The following is a 13,214-nucleotide window of genomic DNA, read 5'->3' on the forward strand; positions in this document are numbered from 1 at the left end:
CTTTTTGGGATTGTTGAAACTGTCATTATGACCTGACTGCAGTAAAATAATCGGTCGGGGGGAAACAACCAATCAGGTACAGAAGGCATGACTGACGAGGTGTCAATCCATTATCATACCAAAAAAGTATTTAATTTGATCATAAAATAAAACTCCCCCTTGAAAACCATTTCAGCCCGGCGCTCCCACCGATATAGACGCCATCATCGCAAAGAGCGCCGCGGGCGTCGCAGCCACAGGAGGCACGGCGAGGGCCACAAGGCCAGAGAAGACGCACGCAGCTACGACTGAACCAAATAACACGCCGCCTGCAAAGCCGGGGCGCGACTGTGGCTGCAGTTCCCGCGAGCAAAGCAGCGATTCCCTTCTTCTGCTTCTAACTGCTTTCCCCCTCCTGACGAAATACCGAAGGTTTTACTTTGTATTACGATCACACATAGAGTTGATCTCATTAACTGCACCAATTATTATTATTTTTTTAATTCTTGAACCCACTTCCTTTAACTAAGGTCCAACGCGAACACTAACTGTAAAACGCAATCTCACGCTCCCCTAACCTTTCCGTACAGTGACCCCCCCCCCCTCTCCCCCCTCACGCTCACCATGAACTTGAGTAGGTCAGACTGGCAGCAGAGTGTGTGTGCACGTGAGAGAGGAATGTTCTTGTTTTTGTTTGCGTAATCTGAAAATGACTCATCTAGTATTCTGTTACAAAGCACAGATGTCATTCATGCAAGATAGCAAGGTGACCCTCAGCTTTTTTTTTTAATTTTTTTTTCTACGTACGTGCTGCAGTTGTTACTTTGTCCACAAGCACACGCGTTGCAGATTCCGTTTCTTCTACTGACATGCTTTTTTCTAATATCTGCTCTGTTTTGTGTCATGGTTTATTTATTACTTTTGCTAGTGAAGATGCTCTTTGGTTATTTTGTACTTATTTGGTGTAACATTGTTTTTCTAATCCAGTATTATGTCATACAATCAGCCAGTAATAAGATTAATCAATTGATTGTCCCTAATCTGAGTATTGTACATATTGTTGTTTACTGGCTGATGTTTAATCAATAGCTGGACCTTGTCCAATCGGATAATGCGCCTCAAGCACTTCTCTGTGACTCAGTGAGTGGCATTGACAACTTGATTGATTACATGAGTGAGATTATTTAACTCCACTCACTTGTACCTAAATTGCTTAAAACACCCCTCAATCGTTGCATGGCTACATTTACTTGATGGCTAGAATGTGGAGTTTTTTTTTTTTTGTTTTTTGTCTTTGATATTTGAATCGTCATCTACCTTTTTTGGTGTTCTTATGATGTTTTTGTCCTGTTGTTGTTTCATTCTTAATAAAGAGAAAATTACACAGCATTTAATGTCGCGTTTCAGTCTTATCTCAAGACCCCACTGAATTTTCAATTATTACAACGAGAATAAGGAGCAATAGCTAACTAGTTTATAGCTCTACTTTTTGGGGAGATTTTTGTTTTAAACACCGCCCAATCCAAGATGACCATGATGTCACGTGATAGATAGCAAAGTGTGACAGTGCACTTCCATCCAGGGTTCACCTCTTATCAGTTATACGGGTCAGCGGCGTGCAGCCCGAAGAACACTGTGACATCATCATTGGGTAAAAGATCAGCTCCACTCAAAGCCGGTGTTAGTGTGTCAATCTTGAACCACTAACTAAAAGAAAATCCAATTAAAAAAAAAAAAGGAAGCCCAGATATGGAATATATTCATAATAGTCACCTTGATTGTTTAATATTAAGATTTGCATTAGTATGTTATTGCATAAATTTGTGGCATGGTGTTTTTCATTTTTAACCTTCATATACACTTACTTTGAAATCATTCTGTTCTGTTCTGTGAATCCAGTAAATACATTTGGTACCTTAGCAATGGTGATATTTAATTCAGTCAACAGTTGATGGAGACCTGGATAGACAGGAAGTGGATATTTTGCATGAGTCACCTGAAAGCTGTGCGAGCTGATCACAGTCCTCACTCCCATTCAGGACCTTCTTATCAGAGTCCAACAGTCCATATAGGGAGTGCTGCATTGAGTCACTCACAGCGACATGATTGCTGCTTTCCTCCAGGTTTGGGGTTTGAACATATTTTGTGTCGCGCCAAGTTTTTCCATGTGGCAGTCTCATTGATAAAAAATTTGCACCTGGAGTAACCTTGTCTGTTGTGTGCTCTAGTTTTTCTTCTTTTTGCTATTGCTCTGTCCTTTGGGAACGAGTTTCATGAAATAGGCAGGACGGCTGTGGCAGTGCAGAGCCAGCAGAGTGGGCACAACAGCAAGCAGTACATTGAAGGTGATAATAGTCCACAATTTGTCTGCTGGGACTCGGTATGTGAAGGGGGTGCGGGAGTGTAAAGATGCTCCGATGTGGCACCATTGGGCCTGGACACAGAGGGAGGGAAGGAGAGAGTGAGAGAGAGGCTTTAGTTCTAAAAATAAAACGTGGAAATTTACTCATACAACATTTAAAAACATGACAAGTACACTTTACCTGGGCGGTGGCTCCAGCAAAGAATAGAGTCCAGTCTAGCATCCAGCTGCAGCCTGGTCTTATCAAACCATAGATGAGGACGAGCATGAGGGGCACAGCATAGAACAAATAGACTAGCATCTGCAGGAAAAAAATCTTTGATCAAAATCATCATAATAATCCAAAAGTGGCTTATAAATGTGTCAACTGGATAAAACAAATGAAGAAATGGCAAGCATTAGGTAGGATCTTGAAAGTGAATAGTAGAAATTTGACACATCACAGAGAAAAATTAGGCTTCACAATCATGCAAAAAAATCAAGTCGTTGTGTGAATGAGTGAACAAAAGCACCTCTAAAAAAATGGATGCTACTTCGTAGAGAATTTTTATTACGTCTACATCCTTACGTGTATGAGTCACGAAAAGATACTCGTAAAGACTCCTACCATGTTGTCGTGGGGTATTCCAAACTGAGACGAGAGGTGCTAGCCACCAGCTACAAAAAGAGCTAACAGCTCCTTTTGACCGACTGACTGGCAGCGCTTTTGTCCACGGCATCAATTCCTCTCTTGTGAATTTAAATAACAACACTAGGCTGGTCTGTAAATTGTGGCATCCGGGGAAGATGCATTTCTAGGGTAGGAATAGCTAACTAGCTAGCTAGCTAGCCGGCTAGCTAGGTAACAGCACGCCAATTGCAAGGCTGGAGTTGGTTTGTTATATCAGAAAACCAGACCAGAGTACATCAACCATACACAAGACATCGTCGACAAACTGACAACCCTGCTCTCTTGGTGGAGGTGAAAGAGTTGAATTTATTTATTCTCCCTCTGACTCACCATGACTCTGGGGAAGCCCACGGGATCTTTCAGGTATGGTTCAAACTGATAAATGTATTTGAAGCAGAAATCTAAAGGACAATCCAGTACCACCTGAAGAACAACATGGGGGAAAGCTTTCATTTTGACACATTTGCAGAGTTGATTTGCATTTTCTTAGCAAGTGCTCTACTCACAAAGCCTCTAAAAACAGACACGGCAACACCTCCAAGTAGCAACACTACAAGCTGCAGGTGAAGAGGACGAGATAACAGACCTTTCTTTTGCTCGGCGCTGATCTAGTTAACACAGACAAGTTCAGAGAGATATAATCAGTTAACTTGAACAGAACAGCATAGATTAACGTTCAGTAAGATTTTTTTTTTTTTTTTAAACACCGCAATTGGAAATCTGCTCACGTTACATTTGCCCGTCTTTGTACCAATCAGGCTGTTTGAATAAGCCGCATTCTATCACTATTTTGTCAATCAGCCTGTCTCACAAAGCATCACTACTACTACTACTACCAATAATAATAATAATACCAATAATAATAATAAGAATAATAAATAAATAAATAAATACATTCATAAATAAATAATGGCAAGTATGTAGTATTTTGCTCCTTTGGTTCCGACTGTATTTTTATTTTATTTTTTTTATTATTGAAAGCCGAAAAAAGGGGAATATTATTTTCTAACAATATTACTTCAGGTGAAATCAATTTGAAAGGTGCACACTTGCGTTATGAGATTCTAGCGCTCCGCACTCCACCTTTCATTTACCTTATCTGCTGTGATGATAGGCATCACTCTGGGCCTGCTAAAAAGGATGGAAGCTGCCCAGAAAGGTGCTAAAAAGAAAGGGGCATTCCTCCAAAAAGCTGGACGGATGTTAGATCCATGTTTACCTAAAAAAAACAAAAAAAACATGGTGAAAAGAAGAACTTATTAGAGGACAATAAGTTTCCATCCCTCAAGGTCCAACCTACTAAGAACTAAAGACTTTTTTGTAGTCGATTATAATTTGACTCTAAGTTGATTATTCAGTGACGTTATTGATATTTTTTTAGAACAATACAGCTGTCTCCAACTTTTTTTGCGTCAAGGACCAGTCTCATGTCGAGACATTTTAATGGATGGTGTAGAAACTAATAGAAATGAAAAACAAGAATACAAATTTCAAATAGAGTTTCATGGAGATGAGTCAATGAATTTTTGTCTGCAAAGCCATGTCCATAACGGCACGCTTGGATGGTTCTGCTGTGGAAGAACTTGAGAGCCCTGACCTCAACCCCATTAAAAAATCTTGGGCTAAACTAGAATAGAGAATCAGGCTCTTGCTCCCTCTTTGCCTCAAAAGTCTTCTATCTTGAAAAAAGGGACAAAAATTCCGATAGAAACCTTCCAACATCTTGTACAAAGATTGCTCGAAGAACGTTTTACATACGAATGGTGAGATGTCACAAAATGTATTAATTTTTACCATTTATATTCCCAAGTTACTATGCACTCACCTACAACCACTCCCGGGATGTGAACGAGTTGATGCATGATGGAGGATCCTACCCAAAGCAGTGCCAGGCTGCGGTAAGACTTCCTGCAAGGACCAAACAAGAACAAATCGTCTGATAAGATACATAAAACAGAACAAACATATTTTCAGTGATTAAGCTTCAATTTACCCTCTGAACATTCGGTGGATGATGATTAAGAAGAGAATAAAGTGAACAACGCCTTCCCAGTATGACATCATCACAGCATAAGCTGTACTCAGATGAGGTTCACCCTGAAGCAACAAATTGTGATTTTAGACTTTTAATGAGAACAAAATATTATTTCAGGGTAGTAAATCAAATGTTACCATCTTGAGGTAGAAGCCCATGAAGCCTGATATGAAGCCGTCCTGCTCCAGTGCATTAGTCAGGCCCACAAGACAAGTAAAGGAAAACTCTGCAAACACTGGACACGCAACAAAATTGCAACTCTTCTCACCTTAAAGTTAACATAAAATGTCATGGTTGGTCTTTACCATAAAATAAAGGATCCACTGTCTTTTCATGTGGTGCAGTTAAGAGGATGAGGAGAAGAAGAACAGATCCCAGGACGACCACTCCGATTCCCAGAATGGCCAGAGGTCTGCAGGAAGAAATGAAATGGATAGGATGAAAAAAACCCACTCAGCTTTTGTTTTAATTCTTAAAACTACTAAAAAAAAATGTGACATAATAAATCTTGATTCAATTCTTCCCACCTCATGTGAGAGGATGATAGAAATTTGCCCTGAAGCCGTCATCTTTACGTTATGATCACAAAGTCCACTTTAAAACATGCGTAAACGATCGGAAAGGTGAAAAAGTAGTTTGTAACATCCAGGGTGCCTTGAGATAGGAGTGACTTCTTCAAAATTGGCCTCAAGCTGTTTATTACCACTCACAGTTGAAATATAAGTCACAAATTAAACAAACACAATTAGTATTTAAGTCACCTCGATAAAGCCTGTTAAGTTTAATGCTAACAAACGCATGCAAAACAGCCGAAGCAACAGATATTTGAACACAAACAGTGTAGCAACACAAGTAGACAGACAAGGGAAGCTGGTGGAGGATTTCAGATACACACGTTTTGGGTTACGAGAGTGATCACGGAACATATTAAATTCATATCTCAAAGCACCACTGTATATTAATTTTGATGCATAGAAGTATATATTTATGCATTCTTACTCAATGCAAAAGATTCAATAGTAGTCAGGTTTCAAGCATGTACCCTTGACAGTTGTGTTTTGTTCAGGGAATTGTTTAAACGCTGTTAAAGAGGCCATTTCCATGAACATACCTTCATTGGCAGCAATATGAGGAACACAAACATGTAAAAAAAAAATTCTATACACGTCAGGGTGGGAGATTGTACACCACTCTCATCCTGAACGCAGACATTGTGAAGTCTGAGAACATCCACACTCTTTCCAGTGGAAGGAGAGGAAGTCCTTGGAGCACATAACTGAGGTGGGGAAGCTGGCAACTTTACTTCCTCGAAAAGAAAAATGGGCTCTACTCCCCCATCACCTGCTGGTTAACTTTTACAGGAATACATTTTAAACCCTGCTCAGTGTCGTTCTCCAGTTACGGCGCAGAGGACAGGCATGGCCTGCAGAGAGAACCTTGGGGATACACTGGCTGAATACAAAGAAAGGCGAGAAACATCACCTCGTGGACATTGCTTGTTCTCTCCCTAACGTCTGGAAAGAGATTCTGAATAAAAACATGAATACAGTACAGGCTGTGCTATTGCACTTCAAAGATTGCCACATTTCAGAATCAATAGCTAATAACATGACACAAACAAAAATAAAATAAAATCATACAAACTTCATTCACCAAAGATGCTTATTATTAAATGTATTAACGTGTGCAGATCACGACAGACGTGTTCTGCTCATCAAACTTGACCGTAGAGACCAACCAATGAGAGCATGGAAAATTACTGACATTGTGGACAACCTGCCAGCCCAAGTTTGAAATCTAACCCTATATTACATTACATCATTAGTTACATTGGTCAGCACAACAGATTCTAAAGGCCCTGGGCAGATTAGCTTGGCATGGCAACACATGGAGGCTGAAATCTGATTGGACCAAATTATCTAATAGCCACATATACACTGGAGGCAATTCAATCGAGAGAATCGCTATAAACGCTATAAAATTGTTGAGAATACATGAATGTAATTTCATGGAACAATTTAGGTTGAAAAAAAATACAGGTCAGTACTTCTGATTGTGTTTAAGTTTTAAATGAGGCAAAATCAGATCACTGTGCACACTCAAAAAAAAGAGACTTACTGCCTTCATAGAAGCCAAACCGAGATTGAAACCATTTTAGTGGGAACACACTTACTCGTGGAGTGCAGGGACATTGTTGATGGTGTACAAAAGTGCAGGAGCGAGCAGGGAGAGGCCCAACACGCACACTTCCTCGGGAAGCTTCATGGTTCAACGCTCAGCTGTTGCTCTTTGGAGACACGAGAGAGGAGAGAGTCCAGGAAAAAAATGTGCCACCGCTGCTAACCTAATGTCGCACAGCAACGGGTGGACACATGCCTCAGCTCGGTGTCCTCTCCTTTTGATCAGTGATGAATCAACACGAACACTAACACGTCTCCAGTCTCCACCTTCACTGCAGGTCTCAAAGTCCAGCTCCAGTTGTATGGGGTTCAAATTTAATGATGTGCATTCAGGAGCGTTGGATGACACATAACGACATCAAAATACCTCGCTTTTCACTTGAAAGTATGAGTTATTCTTCGTGGGGATTTTTTTTTTGCCTACACTTTAAAAGAATTGCGGCCATTTTATCTTACGTGGCCTGCTTCAATTGTTTAATTTAACCAACACTGCCACCTAGTGGACACAGTTGCGCATGTCAACGAATCATTTACGAGATGAGTGGTTCTCAAAGTTTTTGCAGAACCAACCCGCAAAGAAATTATTCTCAGATGCAGTTGTGTCTTGAGTTTAATTCCTACTGTAACTCAAATTCATCTTTAGCATTTAAATTGACGGATAGGCCATTAATATGTTCCAGTGTTTGCCCCAAAAACAAAAAAGTGTAATGTGTACTAGAAAAAAAAATAGACGTGCATAATTCTGTGCTTTATAAAAATAGAACAAAAAAACAACAACCAAAAAAGTCACACGCCGTCATTGATAGAAGGACACTTTTTCATTCAACAGCAAGAGAAAGTGTGTCCAAATATTTGACCAATACTGGTCATCACTATTGTATGTATATAGTGTTAAGTTGTGTCCCTTCTGCTCCATATGAATGTATCTTAAGTGAGTTTGTTCGATTGCAGAGCCATCTGCTGTGTTTGATACGATTAACAATTTCCCTGTAGGATATTTCCATTCTTGATTAGATTCTGGATTATAGCTATACATGGTTAAGCAATAAAGTTCTCAAGAAAATATTTGTTCAGTCCACCACATTTCATTTTCATTCCCATGAGGTTGCAAGTGCATTACGCAACATCCTCTGCATAAACATTTCCAAAGCAGTCATCTAATGCAACTTATCTTCTGCAACAAAGCGGCTGAAGAGGATTACTCTCGTGTTGCCACAGAAACTTAATGGCCAGTGAGAGTGGAGGAGTGGCAATGTAGAAAGACAAGACAGCAAAGCCTTCACCACCCACAGCACACCCACATACATTTCTGAAGTCTGCTCACTTTTGTGTGTCTTTCATCATGCTGCATCCTCTAATAATCGGCATTATGACCGTCAACACCTCTCTCACCGTCATCTACTGGACCTTCCTACTGGGAGACGTCTACTTCAAGTGGATGATGGAGCCGGAGGACAAGCCCAAGAAGGTGGTCACCCCCGCCTGAGGGTGCAGCATGAGCGCACCTGTCTCACCCGACACAAGTGATTGCCTGTAGGACTAGAGTCAGCTTTTAGAGATTTCTCTTTGGAGTGTTTTTTTTTTTAGGTTTTTTATTTTCTGGAGAATATTCCAGTGTCACAGTGAGCAGAAATGCAAAGGGAGTGAGGAAGGAGTCAACGAAACAGGTACGTTCTAATATTGATCTACAGAACATAGTTGTTGGACATGTGAATTTATGAAAGAATTATTAAATTGACCATATTTGGACATACAAGGTTTCCACCCGACAGTGACAATATTAAAAGCAAGCAATGTGTGTGTGTTGCCCGTCATATTTTTATATTTATGTCAAAGTTAATTTTGACACTTCAGGACAGACTGTACACACCCAACCTGCTAATCTGCTGACTTGGTTAAAAGGAGCTGCGTGTTGATGACATGAGTACAAAATCCTAATCAAGGATTACAAAGAGGAGCACCTTGACTGTGCGGCCGAACCCTCCGACAGATATTTCCATCTCGTTCAACATGAGCCACGAATTCTTCTGCGGTCTGCACCCGGTCTCCTGGTTCATTCTCTGCGCAAACGTTGCAGTCATCATCCTGGAATGGCAGTTTGTCATCTCTCGCTTTGTCCAAATTAACATGCCAAGGACAGAAAACAAGACGGAGCCCTGAAGAAAGAAATCTGGATCACACCGTCGTAGCTTTTGTTTACACTTGTAGAGAGAAGCAATGATGGTGCGTTTGTGCTGATTGTGACACCGGCATCACTTTGAGGGTCTCTCTGACTTTTTTATTTCTCTTTGTGGTCCTTTTCCAGATGCACCTGACTCCCACTAATTTAGAAGACTCTTTATTGAGGAAAGAATCGGAGAAGGCAACAAATCTTGATTTCCAGGTGAGGAATTCATTTTAAGTAGAGTAAGGAAATAACATTGTCATTACACTCTCTTTATTCACATTTGGCATTTTTGTTCTGTTTTTTTTTGGGGGGGGGGTTATGTAATCCTACAATAGCACATCTGCTATTCAATTATAAATGAATTAAATAATTTATTCATTAATATCACTTACATTTAGAGCAGATTACAGCCTATAGTAATATATTTTATTAAAACTTTTACTGCACAGTTTTAACTCATCCATTGACCCATTTTGTATGCCGCTTATCCTCAATAGGATCACGGGTGAGCTGGATCCGATTTCAGCTAACTTTGGGCAATAGGCAAGGTACACCCAGGACTGACTGGTTGCCAGCCAATTGCAAGGCTCTTATAAACAGAAGAAAAAAACTTTAACCTCTCATTTGTAAATATGGACACTATAGACTCGTCGATGAACCGAACATGCATGTTTAAACTCCAGGAAGGCCGTAGTCCGGATTCAAATCCAGAACCCAAACCTGTTCGGCAGATGTGAAGTTGTCCACCGTGCCGCCCGGCTTTAACTCAACTAAGTAAATGCATAACTAAACATATTTTAATGGTGAAGAGTCCCCAGTCAGAAGTAATATTATCCGATATAAATTTTCCATCTTGAGTTGGTCATTTGGCCCTTTAAAAAAATCACGGGGCAATTGAAGAATATAATTTATTATAAAATACGTTGTTCCCTTTAATGTATGCATCAGACTGATGTTTCTATATATGCAGAGCGGTCATAAGCCTCTTAGGTGATTTATCATCCACCTCTCTGTGCTCATATCTGTAATCCCTATACAGATGGAATGCTGATATTGCTTAGTGACACTGTCAATCCTATTAACTCTGTCCTTTATTTACCGCTCCCTGGCTCACCTTCTCCGTTTTCTATCATATTGGGCCCTCCGTGAAAGTCTCTGGAAGTGGAAATGGATGTAGGGATTGAGTTTAGAAGTTTAGACTAAAGACTTGGCATACTTATGGTGTCGCAGCTCCATAGTGTGGTGAACTTTTGAGACTATCGTTCCTTAAAAATGACCTGCCCTTACATTCCCATGTGCCCATCCTTTTACTGATAAGAACTCATCTTGCACAAAGTCTGACTGGACCTTTGCTTTAAAAAGATCATCCACTCATTGAAAACGCTTCAACCATGACCGTGTCCCTGAACGCCTCACAGGGAGCTTTGTGGAGGAATTTCCCAAAGCTGGTGTTTGAACGCCGGCGGCTTCTTCAGATGTCGACAGCGAAGAATGAAGAAAAGGATGGTGAGCAGGAGGCCTATTTCTTGGACTACATTCCCCCAGCAAGAGATGCCATAACTCTGCCACGCAATTTAGTCTTCATCTTCGTCGGGGTGGTCTTGGTTCTGGTGGCCACATATGCTATAGTGGGACACCTGATAAATGATCTCATGCGTGACCTCGCAGGTAACCTGAGACAGGAAGAACCTTCCCATCACTTCCTGTTTCCTCTCTGGTGATTTGTCTCAGAACCCAGAACTGTCTCAGAACTGTCCTGAAGCATTGGGGTTGTGACCCACTTTTCACCATGTGGGTTGATTTTATCCTTGATGCTTTCCTTGTGTTGGTTTACAGAGGTCAACTTTCCCAACAATAATCTTTCCTCATCATGAAGGTCAAGTGAAAAAAGTGTGTTTTGCATTAACGAGGACCTCAGCTGTGCCAATGGCCATTACTAAGTAGTAATCAAGTGGATGGATGGATGGATGGATGGAGGAATGAATGAGTTGATTTGGATGGATGGATGGATGGATGGATGGAGGAATCAATGAGTTCATTTGGATGATGGATGGATAATGGATAGTCGTTGGGTGAATGGATGGATGGAGGAATCAATTAGTTCATTTGGAGATTTTGAGATTTGGGTGGATGGATGGATGGATAAATGGATGGATGGATGGATAGATGGCAGAATCAATGAGTTGATTTAGATGATGGATGGATGAATGGATGGATGGTTGGTGGTCGGGTGAATGGATGGATGGAGGAATCAATTAGTTGATTTGGATGGATGGAAGGATGGATGGATAGGCCATTGGGTGGTTGGATGAATGGGTGGATGGGCAGATGAGTGATGGGTTGGTATTTAGATGGATAGATGGATGGATGGACGGATGGAGGGATGATGTATGTGTTGTCAATTGGAATATTAATCCTAATCAGAATAAATTTATTTCCAATGGACTGACGTACTATATTTTTTACATGATATTATTATTGTAACACTTTAATCATTATTGCAGTAACAAAACTGAAGTATCAAAAATAAAACACCTTGTAACGGAATGATTAGCCATACATATACTTGTCAATTAGAGGCCAATAAATGGTTCAAATAAAAACTTCAACACGCACAAGTCATCAATTCATCATTTTATCCACTGTTCTTCCTCTCAGACTGGATTCTTGGGCCCAAACCGGTGGAGGACCATTGTGAGCAAGACAGAGCAGCAATAGAAGAAGAAAAGCAACTGAGTGTGTGTGGTGACCAGATGGAGCGAGACAAGGTGAAAATGGAGAGAGAGGAAGAAAGAATGTTGCCAGGCTGCCACCTTCCATCCAGTCCTCGCCTCCAAGGAGAAGAATCTTCCCTTCATTGGGAGAAGCTAGAACATCCTCTCATGACATAACGATCAAATGCCCTTTGAGCCCTTTTATCACCTCCCTTTAGCTCCATTGATGATGTCATCTGATTTGTTTTTCAATCATCGCAGTCTCTGTAGTGATGCTGAAGTAAATGCATTAGTTGTCGTCTTTCACTGTATATGGCCTACTTCATTTGCATATAATGAGAGCAAACCTTCATAATGTAATTTGTCCCTATTGTTAATCACTCTATTACACAATGATCACAAACAATGACAAAATGCCCAAAAAAATTAAATGTGACATTGAAATTGATGTTGGGTGCAAAAACAACAACAACACATTATATTTAATACAATTTTCTGGTACAGTTCTGTCATTTCCATCGTCATACTGTCGAACAAAGCTTTTTTTTTTTTTTTCAGTAAACAACTTAACAATACAAGTTGTCTCACCTGCTCTCATTAATCCATGCTACCTTCCTACTTACGAGTAATACCTGCACTGGTCAGCTACAGTCAGCTTATTTGTAAAGACCTAAGGATTATGCAACATCAGCATTATTCAACACTATTAAACTACAGCGATGGATTGTAGATATATATATTCAGTATATATATTTTTTTGGAACATTTTGAATATAGGTTAAAATCATTCATACCGTTTCTCAATCCAGGTCTAGACAATATTTTAAATGTATAATTAGTAGAAAGCTCTATTTCAGGTGTCATCAATGTGGTGGACGTGGGGAGCTCACAAGTAGCACTTGAGTAGCCCGCAGGCCTGTCCTAAAAATAGCTCACTGCTGACATAAAAGAAAAAAAGAAAAGCTCCAATTACCATTAAGCTTCATCAAAACTTGCAAAGGTGTAAATTTGGGAAGAACAATATGCTAAAAAAAAAAAAAATATCGGACAAAACGATGATGAGCACTTGATTTACACCCAAATAATTTAAGTAAATTACTTTAGGTT

At 40.2% G+C, this 13,214-nt stretch overlaps 3 protein-coding genes across 8 annotated transcripts in view; 2 read left to right on the forward strand and 1 right to left on the reverse strand.

The window, feature by feature from the left end:
* Window positions 1-589, forward strand: part of ncana (neurocan a) — a 37,067-nt gene extending 36,478 nt beyond the window's left edge. For all 3 annotated transcript variants that reach the window (XM_088311212.1, XM_088311210.1, XM_088311211.1), the window contains exon 20: window positions 176-589. In XM_088311212.1, coding sequence (XP_088167338.1) covers window positions 176-291 — 116 coding nt within the window. In that variant the 3' untranslated portion in view covers window positions 292-589. The remainder of the gene's footprint in view (window positions 1-175) is intronic.
* A 1,149-nt stretch (window positions 590-1,738) lies between these two features.
* Window positions 1,739-7,696, reverse strand: LOC148326002 (transmembrane 6 superfamily member 2-like). Its single transcript, XM_088311336.1, has 10 exons — window positions 7,220-7,696; window positions 5,352-5,458; window positions 5,184-5,281; window positions 5,005-5,108; window positions 4,837-4,919; window positions 4,106-4,230; window positions 3,518-3,619; window positions 3,342-3,434; window positions 2,523-2,642; window positions 1,739-2,413 (listed from the first exon to the last, which is right to left on the reverse strand). The coding sequence occupies exons 1-10, from the start codon at window positions 7,309-7,311 to the stop codon at window positions 2,204-2,206; spliced, it is 1,134 nt and encodes a 377-aa protein (XP_088167462.1). The 5' UTR covers window positions 7,312-7,696; the 3' UTR covers window positions 1,739-2,203.
* A 736-nt stretch (window positions 7,697-8,432) lies between these two features.
* LOC148326003 (uncharacterized) lies at window positions 8,433-12,418 on the forward strand. Of its 4 annotated transcripts, none has more exons than XM_088311890.1 (4): window positions 8,433-8,893; window positions 9,532-9,609; window positions 10,812-10,899; window positions 12,052-12,418. In XM_088311890.1, the coding sequence occupies exons 2-4, from the start codon at window positions 9,532-9,534 to the stop codon at window positions 12,282-12,284; spliced, it is 399 nt and encodes a 132-aa protein (XP_088168016.1). In that variant the 5' UTR covers window positions 8,433-8,893; the 3' UTR covers window positions 12,285-12,418. The 4 variants fall into 4 exon arrangements, 2 of the variants coding, with proteins under 2 accessions (XP_088168016.1, XP_088168015.1); XM_088311889.1 differs by lacking the exon at window positions 8,433-8,893 and adding an exon at window positions 9,153-9,449; XR_015846219.1 differs by lacking the exon at window positions 10,812-10,899 and having other exon boundaries at window positions 12,052-12,198.
* The last annotated feature ends 796 nt before the right edge of the window (window positions 12,419-13,214 follow it).

This window comes from Idiotropiscis lumnitzeri, chromosome 12 (genome assembly GCF_059441095.1).
Source record: "Idiotropiscis lumnitzeri isolate Australia: NSW breed Sydney's pygmy pipehorse chromosome 12, RoL_Ilum_1.0, whole genome shotgun sequence".
In the NCBI taxonomy this organism is placed as follows: Eukaryota; Metazoa; Chordata; class Actinopteri; order Syngnathiformes; family Syngnathidae; genus Idiotropiscis; species Idiotropiscis lumnitzeri.

Excerpts from the sequence above, each read along its gene's own strand:
- LOC148326002 (XM_088311336.1), bottom strand. The coding sequence starts at position 7,311 with ATGAAGCTTCCCGAGGAAGTGTGCGTGTTGGGCCTCTCCCTGCTCGCT. Across the intron at positions 3,620-4,105 it reads CTATCATCACAGCAGATAAG|ATCAGCGCCGAGCAAAAGAA; the intron begins GTAAATGAAAGG and ends TGTGTTAACTAG. Across the intron at positions 2,414-2,522 it reads TTGCTGGAGCCACCGCCCAG|GCCCAATGGTGCCACATCGG; the intron begins GTAAAGTGTACT and ends CTCTGTGTCCAG.
- LOC148326003 (XM_088311889.1), top strand. Across the intron at positions 9,610-10,811 it reads CAACAAATCTTGATTTCCAG|GGAGCTTTGTGGAGGAATTT; the intron begins GTGAGGAATTCA and ends AACGCCTCACAG. Across the intron at positions 10,900-12,051 it reads GAAGAATGAAGAAAAGGATG|ACTGGATTCTTGGGCCCAAA; the intron begins GTGAGCAGGAGG and ends TCTTCCTCTCAG.